Raw genomic sequence first — 13,665 nt, forward strand, 5'->3', positions numbered from 1 at the left:
ATCTAGACGAGTAAAAATGAGCGAAGTCTGTCTGAATGCAGAATGTTCATTTCGTACCTGTGTTTCCGATATTCCGAAGTCGGTGTGTCATTTGCAGTTCCTTATTGTTGTACGAGTGTGGTTTTAAGTGCAATTCAACTGTCAGTTGAAAGCATAGACTTCCCTCTCCATTCTTCCTTGCACGCTTTGCTTTCAGTCTATTAAGTTACAGTTCAGAATATCGTATTCTTAGAGATTGAGTTATGCTTCTTGTCAAATTCCGACCTACTCTGCGTCAAGACAGCAGAAGTATTCGTTAATAGTCTCTTAAACAGGGGCTTGCGATGAAGTTCCCGTAACGGATTAGAACAGAAGGCAACATCAGACTCCTCGAGAGTTCACTGACCTGTCCCAAAAAGATTTAAAAACAATCCCACTATCAGTTTCCCTATATTGTTGATATCTTATCCTGGTTGACCTACTTGCCCGCGGGCATGTGGTACATCACTTAGATCTGACATATCCCCCCTGACGATCTATTCGGTGGTTTGATTGCCCAATGTTTCTCACTTGAGCTCCGTGAAACCTCTGGTGAGAGACATTTAGGATCTTTGTGAGATGTTTCTCTGGCTTGCCCGACTCAAAACTGGATCCGCATTGGGATCGGCAAGTCTAATTCATGGTTTCTTTGACTTGATGCTTTGATAAGCCTCTTGTACAATATGATTTTCCTCTAGGGGTTCATCATTCAGCCTAATGGAGCATAATTGTTGTATAACTCTCGCGGAAACTGGTATCTGGCTTGCTGTAGCGAACGCTTATCTCAACTTGAAGGGTACGAGGTCTCATACAGAAGCTTGCTTCGGCCCTTTGCCCTACAGCCTTAATGCAGTCTAGGCCACTCAATTCTCGGCTAAAGAATTCTGATTCTAAAACATCTAAACTAAGTGAAGGAGTTTTGTGGACTTTCAACAATAGGCCTAATTTGGTATAAAATGTTGAAAAACATGAGGAAACTTTTGGCGAATGCTTCACGAACCAGAAGCCCAAGGCATTCGATGAACAACATGGCTGGAGAGGAAGCGAGGGCATGGACTGACCATCAAGTGATTCAGCCTCCAAAGTTACTTTCTCAATTATTGGTGGTAAGTCTGTCAGGTATCCGTCCTCTGAATAGATCATATCACGCGAGGACCCAGAGCGGACAAATTTCAACATTGTGATCTGCGTACTACAACGCAATCAGGCTTGCGACTACTGGCTAGAGGTCACTCGTCAAACGACGGAATATCATTCTGATAGCATCTAAGATCATCCGGAAGATCAAGTATCAACGAGCTACCGATCACGATTACAGGCAATGCCGTGACAATTTCTATGTATGCGTTCATCGCTCCTCCAATAAAATCTACAAACGAGAGAATTTTCCCGTGGAAAGCTTTTGTGAGAAATGCTTCATGCTCCTTTGATAGGATGTGAAAGAGTCACGGATTAAAACCCCTCGTCGGTGCCTTTGAGTCAAAACTTGCAACAACAATACTTTGGCTCAATTTCCATGATTTTGTGGGCATCGATATCGATGGAGGGCAATTTGGTCAATACCTTGCATATAAGATCATATCACTCATGCTATCACCAACACTGTTACTCGTACGCCAAACACTGCGCATTTAATTGAGTTAGAACGAGTCCTAGTTCTCTATGGCGTCGGCGTTGCTTTGTGCAACTATTACCTTAGGCTAGATCGAAGCGAAATCGTAAAATTGCTGATTTGAAGTATTTCAGTCCGCGTTGATTAGCTGAATGAGATCAATCGAAAGTTTCTTCTTTTCAATCTGGGACAAGACATAGATTCTCAACATCTTTTGGTCTCAGGACGTATTATCTTGTGTCGGTCCAAACTAGATGCATCTTAGTATCATGGAGGTCAGCAGTGCGCTTTAAGCTACCTTAAGTCAACGTGTCAAGATCCTATGTTTTGGCTCGGGGGTAGGAATTCTGCTTCGTCATCTGCTTCACGAGTGTGCCCGTATGCATGAGCTCTTCAATGGGAAGACAGTCCTTCTGCTAAGTCCTGGACGAAATATTGATTCAATATGGCTATGATCGAGACATTACGAATACATAAGGTATACCTGTCGGATTGGAAGTCCAATTCGACCGCGGCATACGGCCAACTGCGCAGGGGCCAATTGGGGGCCCTATTTACGATTATCGTAGCCAGCCCAACCTACGGTTGGAACCTCCTTTTTACACTACGCAGAAATTCATATAGTTCAATTGATCTCTTCGTCAACCCACGGTTCGAACCAACTACCCTGTAATAGGGATATCAACAATACCAGGACAACATGAGATTATGCATTGAGGCGGCTTTGAATCCCTAAAGATGAAGTCACTTTACCCCTTTGGATCAGTACCTAAGTTTCGCGGTCTACGGCGGAATTCTAGCTTCGGGAATAGAGCCACATTACGTCGCGTTTGTGGGAATCTAAGCGGTGATGTTTTTCCTGTCAATCCTGGATGTCAAGTAGCCGCAGAATCCATCTCGAAACCTCAGCCCTGAAATCCCATGGTGGTATCGCTTACCCTAAGAGAATCAAAGAATGACAGCTTCAGTTCTGCTCGCTGTCAATGGAACATGGCCAGGAACCTGAAGCCTCATCGTTGATTCTATTGAAACAATCCTCTTGCCGAGTTTATCGGAGAATTGAGCTGGGTGATAGGCTCCGTGGTATCATATCGTGAACCCACTCCAGAACATGTCGACGAAGGCTGCGCATGACCAAAACTTCGACGACGCATGGCAAGATCATCAGTCAGAACTCGTTACATGGCTTTTGCAACGCGAGCCCCTGAACGATGAAGCACATCGTCGATGGGAGTTGGTGTAGTATTCTCTGTTTCATCCAGCTACTGAACTAATGCACAGGTGGTAATCTTCTTATCTACCTTCGCGTCACATTGGCACTCTCCTAAAGGCGTTGCTTTATATTATAAGATTCATCGTTCAGGCGTAGTTTACCCTGGTTGAAAAAGCAATCGTTAAGCTCTCCATCAGCCAGAATGATTTATAGTAACAGCAAACGGGAGCTATTCCCGTTTGCAGGCTATGCTTGTCGCATATTTGCCATGACACAACTGAAGCCTCTACGGCTAATTGTTCTTCGTCTCACGCTCCGTTTCTCCTCCACATGAAAAGGTTCCTGGAGATGTCTCAGAAAATGACATCTTTCTCTAATGTTTTTCTCTTTCCTGTCTCCACAGAGTTGCGTCAAGAGACTCTGACTTTAACTTGTTGAAGAGGACAATTCGCACACCGATAGACATGGCACGTTGGACACCCCGGTGAATAGGTGGCGGACATGCCGCTGTCACCACAATTACACTATGATATTCAATAGTACGGTTAGTGGGTTTTCGATCAACCTCCACAGAGGACTACTAAGTAGTCAGTACTTACACAGGTCCAAATCTGGCGATACTCGTATCTCATGGAACCCCTGGAGCTGGTTCCGAAGGTCGTTCTAAAGCTTCGTTTGCGCTTGGAGGAGTCGCTGCCTTTTGCCTTCGGGAGAGTGTCATCTGGCGTCGATTCCCGATTCACATCATTGCGTATCGCGTCGCTTTCCTCAGATTCGATCGAAGTGCTGCTTTGAAGCAGGTTCGAGAGCGACGGCTGTCTTGATACTGGAAAGGAAGTGCCCATGTCTTTCAGAAGGTCTTCTGCGGTCATGAAAAGAGCAAGAGGTTCTCCGGGATAAACAGCAACAATCATACCGCAGAAGGCAGAGCCTCTGCAAACCCACATCCCTGAGGTTCCCACAGCTATGAACACGTTAGAAACAGATAGATACGGACATCAAAGACGGAATATATCAGGGATCATATACCTAATGGTGCCGATGTATAAATCTTTCTCACCAATAGAGCTTCTTGACGCCATGGCATTTTTACAATGTCTGGAAGCAAAATTGCCTCGCTTACTTCGTCAACGCCAATAATCAACGATACTGGCCCGGATGTGAGATGAGAGTTGAGCACAAATGTCGTGACTTCGACACTTGGATCCGACGAGATGATATTCCGACAACTATTCAACACGTCTGATCTTAAGATCGTATAGTCGGCAGGTGGACCCCTGTCAAAAAACTCTTTAGACGAGAGACGCTCTCCCATAAAGTTGATACCGACAACATCTTCAACCCGTGTCCATTTCGTCACGCTCGATGCGCTCTTGTCACCTAGTACCTCAATCTCTGCTTCAGATTCGCTACTTTCTTCGTCTGTGTCATACACTGATTCGGAGTCGGAAGAATGGACAGATGCCGATGTCTGGAGGTACTTGCTCTTCCCTGAGTCAGGTTTCAGCTCGCAGTCGTCGCTGGCCTCAGAAAGAAGGAGATCGAAAATTCCATGCGCCGTAGTCAAAGCAAGAGGCCAGATCTTATAATCAAGGTCGAAGAATGTTTCCGTGAGCACGCCTCCGATGCGTGAAACATGCTGATCGATTACGTTTCCATCTTTGACAAATGTGGTGCAACAGAGTATGCCACAAATTGAACCGCACTCCTGCTTTGGGGAAACTTCGATGTGATGGAGAATCGTGCCTCCAGAATGAGCGACGCCTGGAACCAGTGCCCGGTCATTGTCAAGCTGCGAACGAGGGATGTTGACTTCAGAAGCATTGAAAGTTGGGCCACCCTCGTGGACCTCGATACGCTGGCTAGAAAGATTCTGGGGAAGCTCCAGTCTTTCGGTTGCTTTGCGGATCTTGTTGCGGCACCATTTGCTGCCACATAAAATCCAAACACAAGGATAAAGGTTGACCTTACGATCCTTGCCAGTCTTAAGTTTTTGACAGCAGCCAGACATGCGCAGCTCGGTCATGAATCTTCTCCTTCGAACGTGTCTCTTTCTAAGACTTGGTTCTTGTGATTGTTCCCTCATCATCTCTCCTTCAACCGCTTCGAGTGTGGCTAAAAGACCTCCCTTGACGCGTTCCCATAGAGTCTGGACTTCTTCAGGAATTGGAAATAGGGTCTCGGAACCAACCCAGACCTTGGTGCCCGGGAACTTCCAGACAAAAGGATCCGTAGTGGAGACAATTGCGCCATAATCAACAAATTGCTGTCGCGAGGCGTGGGTGGTGATGTTGATAGAAGGAATCGAAGGATCGGCTATGGGACATGCGTCATTTGAAAGCTGTTGCTGAGCTGAATTGGCCTTGGATACACCTGGACGCTGGTTTCCTGTATCGTGTGGCAGGATATGTACATCTGAAGAGATTGACTTCGGGGCAAGTGGCGGAGGCAGACGAGGCTTAGAAGAAAACGACACGCCAGAAGCGTGAACGACAGATCCCTCGTTCTTTCTTGAAATCACTACCTGAGCATTTGGCACAGCCTGAACCCCATGTGCTGGGTCAGCTCGAAGCGCTTCCGCATCGTTCTGAATCCCGAACCATCGGCAGACAGCCTTGAACATGTCCGAAGTAGTAGTAGTCCGATTCACCTCGGCCAGCGGCGAGAAATCTGTCGAACTCGTCTGACTCTGAATGTGCGTCGCCATTAACGTTCCGTTCATTGATTTGAAGCGATACTAAACGGAATGAGGGAAGAAAGAGGAATTATGGTTGAAGAACCCAGGACGCACATAAAATACAAGTGGGGGAAGGTGATGACATCGTCACCGCAAGACCAATCAAGACGAAATATCGCAAATAGTGTGTAAGGCATCCTTCCGCCTCATCTTGGCCCTGCAGGCTGCGCCATAGGCACAAAAGTAGGCAGTGCCCATTCATGGACTGAACATGTTAATCCGTGTTCCCCAACTTCCCCGAGTCCCCCACCTGCAGTAACGTCACTCATCCCCGAAGCTATACTTTTAACCTACCCGTCATCGCCACGTCTTCAGAACTACAAAAGCTCTTTTCAATAATCTCAAATTGACAGATGATTTTACCCATGCTAGAATGGCTCCTCCCTTCAGAATGAACCAACTTTCGGGACATCGTGCAGCTGGTGTTCACGTCCGAGGAGACGCACAGATTTGCCACCTCATCTGGCCCGCCCTGTCGAGAGAGATCTACCATACATCTCATTATCGCATGCTAGCAGCACACGTTAGATATGAGATCGCTCGCAGCATGGCTGCTTTGAAGTTGATCGAAAATTCTGGCCCTCCCGTACAAATAGAGGAGAGAGTTGCCGAATTGGTGGCGCATGTTCGTTCCTCAGCCTTTCAATCCATGACGGACATCATCAGTCATCTGGCACTTGATTTACCTGCTTTCACAGAGTCAGATGGACGAGTCAAGGAACTCATGCGACTTGCCTCCTCCCTTGTGTCAATGACACAGGTTCGAACATCCGAGATCTCAAAGCCAGCGGACATTTCGCTTCCCTTCTGGGAGACTGATGCGTCATTGAACCACACTTTGGCAACTGGCTTTTCAGTCAGTCAAAATGACGCAAATTGTACGGGTGTGATACCTCCACAATTGACAATCAGCCATCTTGTGATGCATCACGGATACAGCGTCAACTGGACAAGCTGCCTACATCAGCACCTCAATGTCAGTCCCGAACACAGAGTGATCTCAATCTTCCAACACAAGATCTGGTTATCTGCCCATTCAGGTAGTGAAAGCCAATGTTTTCTACCTGCAACGGTCATAGACGAGGCACTAGACACGTTGAATCTGCTATTTCCACTCCACGACGCTGGTACCAAATCCTTCCTCGACAAGCAGAGGCAGACATTCAACAATTTGATCCTTTGCAGGAGGACCCTAAAGTCGAATCTGAGTGACTACGAACACTGGGGAAAGCAGATTCAACAACTCGTTGATATCCTGGATGGACCACCTGTGGGCTTTCGACAATTTCTTCCCCGTCGAGATCGACCGAATCTCATTGAATCAGCCAACTTCTGGATCGCTTGTTTTGTGGCCGTCCTGGCGGTTATCAGCTTCGTGTTTGGTCTCATCGCCGTTGTCTATGCAAAGCAGTCAGTCGAGATTGCAAACGAGTCGTTGGAGCTAACAAAGCTCCAATACCTGCTCTCGATCGCTCAAGCATGTTCTGATCCCAACGAGGCTCGATTACTTCCTACATTCTGCCACCAACACACCTAAATGAAGAATACTTCGCTTTGATTATCTCTGCGGTCGAAAATTCTTGGGTCGTCTCAAATCACGTAAGTGCCGACGTGGCAGCGCTGGAAGACACGAGGCCAAGAGCTTGGCCAAGACGTCGCGGCTTCTCACATCAGGGGAGCCACTGCTGCCAAGTGAGGATTATAGCTTGGCTAGCAGCGTTACAAAAGGTAAAAACTTTATTGCACTCAGCCATTGATGGATAGCTGAGCTGTGGGCATTTAAGTCAGTCGGACTCGGAAACTTCAAAAGGACGAAGTTGAGCGAGTAATGTCTAGCAATCCGATGCGGCTGAAGCGGCGCTCGTTTCCACTTGCCCGTAAGATCACAACCGAGGAACGTGATCGCTGGATTGGTTCCTGACATTGGACGATGAAGAACTCCTCGCCGTCTAATGTAATAAGATGCTCCGGCCGGCGGACGGAGAGGGTAGATGAGGCGACGCGGCATTCAGTTGGGCAGGGGTTCACGCAACTCTCCGTAGATCCTCCTTGTTTCAGGAGGCTGAAACGGTGGGGGCCCACAGTGTTCTCGCCTCAGAATGGACTCACTTGGGCTTCACATCGCGATAAAGTCGCAGGACAATGGTGTGAGGCTGTGCTGTTGGTAAAACTTGAAGGGGGAAAGGATAGGAGATGCTGTAATGGAAAATATGAATGACAAAAGAATGGTTGGCTGAACGGCTTCAACTTCTTAGACGTGCAGGCGACAGCGCATTGAAGTAGACTAGTTAGTTCAAATGTCTAGTAGTCATCGGTAGTGGTTCGTAGATCCGTAAATCAAGGTTGGAAAAACCCACAAACCCCAGGTGACAGATGAGTTGGTGGGGTTCTTCGACGAGAATGCGACCCCAAGGCCCGGTACCAGCCCAGTTCAAGGGCGGCCCCGAAACTACCTTTTAGTCAATGGGACCATCTCCTCTGACTGTGATAACGCAATCCTCTCGCATTTGCTGCACCCCCTTTTGAAACCGAAATGAGATGACATGAGCCCATTCCCAAGCCCGCGTGTGTGGGAATGACCATACGGACCCAGGTTGGCGCTTCGAATCTCTTGGCATTATCTGGTGATTATCCCACGAACCCTGGCCCTCCCCCGTCGCACCGGCATGGTTGTGATGTGGGACCGACGCGATCGGAGAGACCTAGAATTTGATGATATATGGGCACCCAGCACCACAAATTTGTTTTAGTTCGTCTGCAAAAGAAAGGCTCGTTCAGTTTCTTGATCCCGGCGATCGTTGCGCGTCTCCTTCTGATTAGTTGCACTTATTTGCATTCTATCGCTGGTCCCTCGGAATCGCGTTTCTTTATCTACTACCCACTTAATCAACATGCCTGTTCTCGATACGCGACTCATCCAGGAGGGGATGATGGAAGTTGGTCACGAGATAATGAAAAGGAGCGTCGACCACACTGTTCTAGAGACACTGGCAGTGGGTAGGTGGACTTACACCAGAGCTGCGTGGTTGTAACCGAAACTTTAGCTGACTTATGTGCACAGCTGGTACATGTATATTTGGTGTAGGCGGCTTCATTTACTGGATCAACCACCGGTGAACAACTGAACGACACCGAAAATGTAAGCCAAATCTTCTCTATGATGGACCAGTTAGTCAACAGCAGAAACTAATGTACACAACTCTAGGTTGCAGTAACCACGCACTCACTACAAACATTACGAAAGACCGCAAACACCGAAATTGAGACAGCGCAAACAACAAGTACAACGCTCCTTAAGTGAATCCCACATCAAACCACGGTGCAGGACACCAGCGATACCTGTCACATTGGCATAGACAAAGGGTCGCCATAATCGATATCGACTCAAGCAAGGCGATACGGCGGCCTATGTCCTGTACCTCCGTGTCCCGCTAGCAACCCGAAGTCGACCTGCCAAATATCACGAGATACCAGGCATCGTTCAGAGGCAACGACAACTTTTACAAAGCGATGTCATTTGGCCATACCAATCTTTGTAATTTAGAAGCAGAAGCTCCATTTTGATACCCTATAAATTCGTATAAGCATTCAAATTACGTATTCTGAACTTTTGCGCGAGACGCGGATTAGAAATGCTTGTTAGCGCAAACAGTTACAGATTGCTCGGAGACTTGGGCTAGGATCAGTGGCCAGTGTTGAGGTATGTTTTGTTTGAAGTCGAACCAAGTTCTTCCTTGTTATCACCATGCCAATTTTAGACACCAGATCCTAATCCTCTGGCTAGTCATTACATACTATTGAGACCATTCCTTAATTCCTGCCGGAATTACTGGCCAATGCGCCAAACGGCTGCGCCATTCGCCACGGAATTGTTTCAACAAACTATGATAAAGGCGGATTTGTTTGATTTCAAGCGTCGCCTCAGAGTGATGTGTCTGATCATGATGGCATGCTCGCAATTATCTGTGGCTCGATGGGTCTCCTGCATCTAAAAGTTGTGCAACATCTGAATTGGAAAATATTGATGAGCGACTGGTTGTTTCCAGGTAAAGGCAAGGCCAAGCTTGCTCTAAAAGAAACTTATCTCTTTCACCCAAATCCCCCCGAAGTCCGCAGAACAGTCCGTTGACCATATTTTCTTTCTCGAGTCTGAGATTTCGAATATGGACCGCCTTCAATGCGATAAGTCCAATCTCAGTCTTCCCTATCCACAAGCCGACGCCGCTCACCATGATGACAAAAATCGTCCTCTCCTTCAATGAGAGACATCACAATCTTTGATTACTCTTCCGGCTAGGTTTCCCCTTCAGAAACTTACTTGAAGCATCACTGATCACTAGCATACATTGAGGGATCATGTTCTGCCTTGAGAATGCGCGAGGCTGATAAACTGAATAAGCCGCATATCTCAGCGTTGCTTGTAAGTAAAGCCATGTTCAATTTACGAATTGCATTTCCTCCCGCTAACAACTAATGTAAAATACAGGGATCAATAGCTATGATGCTTTTGACCTTCAACTTTCTTCCTAATCCGCTGCCAGTCTTCATCTGCTGCCCAAGCAGATGCCGTGTTTCCCGGTGTTATCAAATGCTCAACTGCACGATTCATCTCGCCTGCGATGCTTGTGGTGCCTGTGACGCCGCTATCTGCTCGTTTTGCCGCGTATAACCGGATATCACTGAGGGCATTCCAACTGCTGGAACGCTGCTCGCTTTCCAGTAAACTCGACACATCTTTAGCCGTTGACGCTCATTTAGTTTCCGGTTGCTGTGACCTAGATGGACTATGCCAAAAAAGCTGAGCTACCTGGCTTCCGGGGGTGTGATCGATTTCCGATGTACTTCGCAATCAATAACTTCATGTGACAAGCTGTTTCTCGTTGTGGATTGCCATTCCCCACATTGGAGGGATGGTGTTTGATACACTCAAAGTTCTTGTGGTGGATTTGGGGTAAGCTCGCCACTTGGTCCACTGTCTTGCCGGAAGCCTTAGCCGCTACTAGCAGGACGAACAAATCGCGGAACACCATCTCGGCAAGAAGTCGTGCCTCCTTTTGCCAGTACGCAGGGTTATCTTTGTTCTCGATGAGGGGCGTCGTCCGGAACTTCTTGGTGTACAAGAAGCCCAAGTCTAGATTTTCGAGATGTCGGCAGCCACTCAGGAGTTTGGCAACCTGTCGCGTGGTAGCTCTGTAATCTTTTTGGTTCCGCACCGGGAGATTAACTCCGTAACTTTGAGCGAAGTATGCTTGGAATGACCGTGTCAATCTGATGTCTCGTATGTCGACAGCTCCTGAACCGAGGGTTCTCAGCCATTTCTCGAGGTAATCCATGTTCTCAAGCTCGAATGTGGCTGAGTACATTAGAGCTCTGGCATCAGCGTAAACCGTCTTGCAGGTGCGTATGAGAGGACCAGAGACAGGATGGTTTCGATTGTGTCGAAAACGCATGTTGCGACGATCACAGTTGATGATGATTCGTCTTTGTACGAGGGTGAGATCATAGACCATGTTGCGTAACTCGGCTGGCAGTGATCTAGGACTTTGTTGTCAGCATAAGCCCACTTTACACATTCGACGTGGAGACTTACAAGAAACCTAGCTTCTGGCCAACTTTCGCTTTCTTGAGGATGTTAGCTTTTCATTCGGTGACCAGGGACAAATCAATTAACAAGTGGAAGTAAATTAGTAAGTCCCGTTGTGTGACATTTAGAAGTGTGGGATCGATGACAAAATAGGAAAACTACCTTTGCCTTGCTGCGTAACTCGTAGCGATTATTTCCATCGCTAGGTAACGGTGAAGCTGATCTTTTGCGCGAAGAATCACCGGTAATACCTGGCGGAGCCATGGTGATGCGTCGGAATTTGGAAGACTAACAAGTGATAATACCATGAGGCTTGGATGCTTCATGGTTGACAAATGCAGGCTATTGGGCAGGTAAAGTAGTCTGAGAGCAGAACGTTCCAACTTGAAAAGGCTGCTGTCTGTGGTTTGGAAACGACCAGAAACGGGTTCCCAAATCTTCTGTTGCGCATCCTTGGAAGGGAAGATGTCTTAACGCCGAGTACTGCATCATCTCCAGTCAAAGGCGACTTCTATGTAGGGCATTATTGCCTTTCTCCCAAGCCAATTCCTTCAAACTCGACGGTGCCAGAAACGGCAGGATTGCAACCGGCCGTCTGCCAAGGTCGACGAAAGAATAGTTCTACGATTTTCGATTTACTGCCACGGACTATAGTAGAGAGTGCCTCAACAGGGCCTTGCCGTTGAACCACTTTCTTAAATGCTTCTTTAGCCCTTGTAAACTGACGCCATCCTTTCAAGCAGACAAATCATACTAGTAACCATCGGACTTTTAGTAATCCACCATGCTTGTGCACTTGAATGAGCGTCGTTCATTTCCTGTGAAGCATTGGAACAATGCGATGCCTCCATTGCTCGTTCCATGCCGAGCCTATTCCGGGTGAGTCGCAACTATGCTTGACCCGCGCTTGGCTTCGCTCAACCCTTCCACTGGAACCAAAAGTTGAGTGACCTGGATTCATTTCTCTGGACAAAATTCCCATGGAAAATCTTTGATTGAATACTCATGCTCTTCTGCGATTCAACTAACTACTACGTGTAGCTGTTGCAAGCAACGTGCATCGTCTTTCATCGTATGGCCCCCTGCATTTATTAGATTTTGATTCGCAAACAAAAGCGTATTTATTCAAGGTTTGATTTGAGATTGATTTAAAACCGTCTAGAGTTCAACTGTCCAGAGTTTCTAAGTGGCAGAGAAAAGCCCGAATACCCACAGGATATCAACGCAGTTTTCCTGAGCGCTGCCTTCCACACCTGACGCCATGTTATAAAAAAGGGTTAAAACACTGTTCGCCGCTCACAGGCCTCCTCATAGATAATCTCATCATCTAAGGGCCACCCAATCCTATCTGTCTTAGACAACGGCGGCAATCGTGTTGTCCTTGAACCGATCAGCCTCTCGTTTGAGCATGAGGATACAGCTGGCGACGATGAAAGCTTCGGCGTCCTTGGTAGTCGTTTTCTTATCATCCGCCCACATTCCGAGGTTCATAATCAAACGCCCGCCGTTGCCGCCCATCCAGCGACTCGTGCCTTGGGTCCGGAGCTCCTTGTTGCGCACAAGCTGCGCGACCGGGACGCCGTGCTTGCCCACCTTGCCACTATTACCAGCCAAGGCCGTGGCGGCGTCGTCAGTACGTTCCAAGACCAAGAGGGAGGACGCCTCGGAGGCTTCCTTGCGCTCGTCGCGCCCGCCGTAGCGCCACTCAAATGTGCCGAAAGACGTCTTGAATTCCTGTGTGCGCGACATCATGTTGCGGCTTTTGACTTCGACTACCTCGCAGACGAGGTGATCCGAGTTGATCGCCTCTTCCACCGTGGCGGTAGTTCCCGGTGCTAGGATCTTCATTCTGGGACGCCGACCGGGGCCCCAACGGTAGATTGTCGATATCAGAGGTGTCTGGCTGGAGTCGGAACCGCGGACGAGAGCGCAGGAGTTGGAGCTCTTCTTTAGCCGGATGGATGTGTACTCTAGCTCGCCTGAGCCAACGCGACACACCGGGATATCCTCCAGCTTGTTGCCCGTGAGGGCCTGGGTTGTGTCATAGCCAATGGCTTGGATGTCGAGCTGGCTGATTATGCCGCTGTCGCTTGGTGATACGAAGCTTCCCGAATCGATTGCTTCCTTGTAACCAGGTGGCGCGTCGTTGTAGTCCGAGCTTCCAGACGAGACTGAACTCATGGTGGGTATGGTTTGGGAATGGTCGGTATGCTGCTATTATAGTGCTTTGATGGAATGGAATAACTTGTACAATATTTCTTGGGGGAGAAAGTTGGCTGTGTCTATAGCTTCGATAGCGTTGAGGAAGTTATAAGTGGTGATGGCCTCGTTCAACTATTTTTTCGCGAGGTCGTGATAATGCTGAGAGATTTGGCGTCTCGGCGTCACTTGGGAACTGATATATAGTATATTTGGGTGACAGTGACGTCGTGACTGACAGAAGGAGGCTATTCTCAGTTTGGAAAATACGCTGGAGGCAGTGAGCGCTATCAGGCACTAAG

The 13,665-nt window shown here is 47.9% G+C and overlaps 5 protein-coding genes across 5 annotated transcripts; 2 read left to right on the forward strand and 3 right to left on the reverse strand.

The window, feature by feature from the left end:
- Positions 1-3,753: 3,753 nt before the first annotated feature.
- CCOS01_12217 (uncharacterized protein) lies at positions 3,754-5,550 on the reverse strand (the record flags this gene model as incomplete). The annotated part of the gene is made up of 2 exons (XM_060460366.1): positions 3,754-3,807; positions 3,967-5,550. 2 exons carry the CDS (start codon positions 5,548-5,550, stop codon positions 3,754-3,756), a joined length of 1,638 nt encoding a protein of 545 aa, XP_060309309.1.
- A 538-nt stretch (positions 5,551-6,088) lies between these two features.
- On the forward strand, positions 6,089-7,117 carry CCOS01_12218 (uncharacterized protein; the record flags this gene model as incomplete). The annotated part of the gene is made up of 1 exon (XM_060460367.1): positions 6,089-7,117. One exon carries the CDS (start codon positions 6,089-6,091, stop codon positions 7,115-7,117), a length of 1,029 nt encoding a protein of 342 aa, XP_060309310.1.
- A 1,354-nt stretch (positions 7,118-8,471) lies between these two features.
- On the forward strand, positions 8,472-8,697 carry CCOS01_12219 (uncharacterized protein; the record flags this gene model as incomplete). The annotated part of the gene is made up of 2 exons (XM_060460368.1): positions 8,472-8,577; positions 8,642-8,697. 2 exons carry the CDS (start codon positions 8,472-8,474, stop codon positions 8,695-8,697), a joined length of 162 nt encoding a protein of 53 aa, XP_060309311.1.
- A 1,667-nt stretch (positions 8,698-10,364) lies between these two features.
- CCOS01_12220 (uncharacterized protein) lies at positions 10,365-11,428 on the reverse strand (the record flags this gene model as incomplete). Its single annotated transcript, XM_060460369.1, has 3 exons — positions 10,365-11,115; positions 11,171-11,202; positions 11,327-11,428. 3 exons carry the CDS (start codon positions 11,426-11,428, stop codon positions 10,365-10,367), a joined length of 885 nt encoding a protein of 294 aa, XP_060309312.1.
- Positions 11,429-12,517: 1,089 nt separating this feature from the next.
- On the reverse strand, positions 12,518-13,345 carry CCOS01_12221 (uncharacterized protein; the record flags this gene model as incomplete). Its single annotated transcript, XM_060460370.1, has 1 exon — positions 12,518-13,345. One exon carries the CDS (start codon positions 13,343-13,345, stop codon positions 12,518-12,520), a length of 828 nt encoding a protein of 275 aa, XP_060309313.1.
- Positions 13,346-13,665: the final 320 nt, after the last annotated feature.

This window comes from Colletotrichum costaricense, assembly GCF_030867565.1.
Source record: "Colletotrichum costaricense strain IMI 309622 chromosome Unknown Scaffold_14.1, whole genome shotgun sequence".
In the NCBI taxonomy this organism is placed as follows: Eukaryota; Fungi; Ascomycota; class Sordariomycetes; order Glomerellales; family Glomerellaceae; genus Colletotrichum; species Colletotrichum costaricense.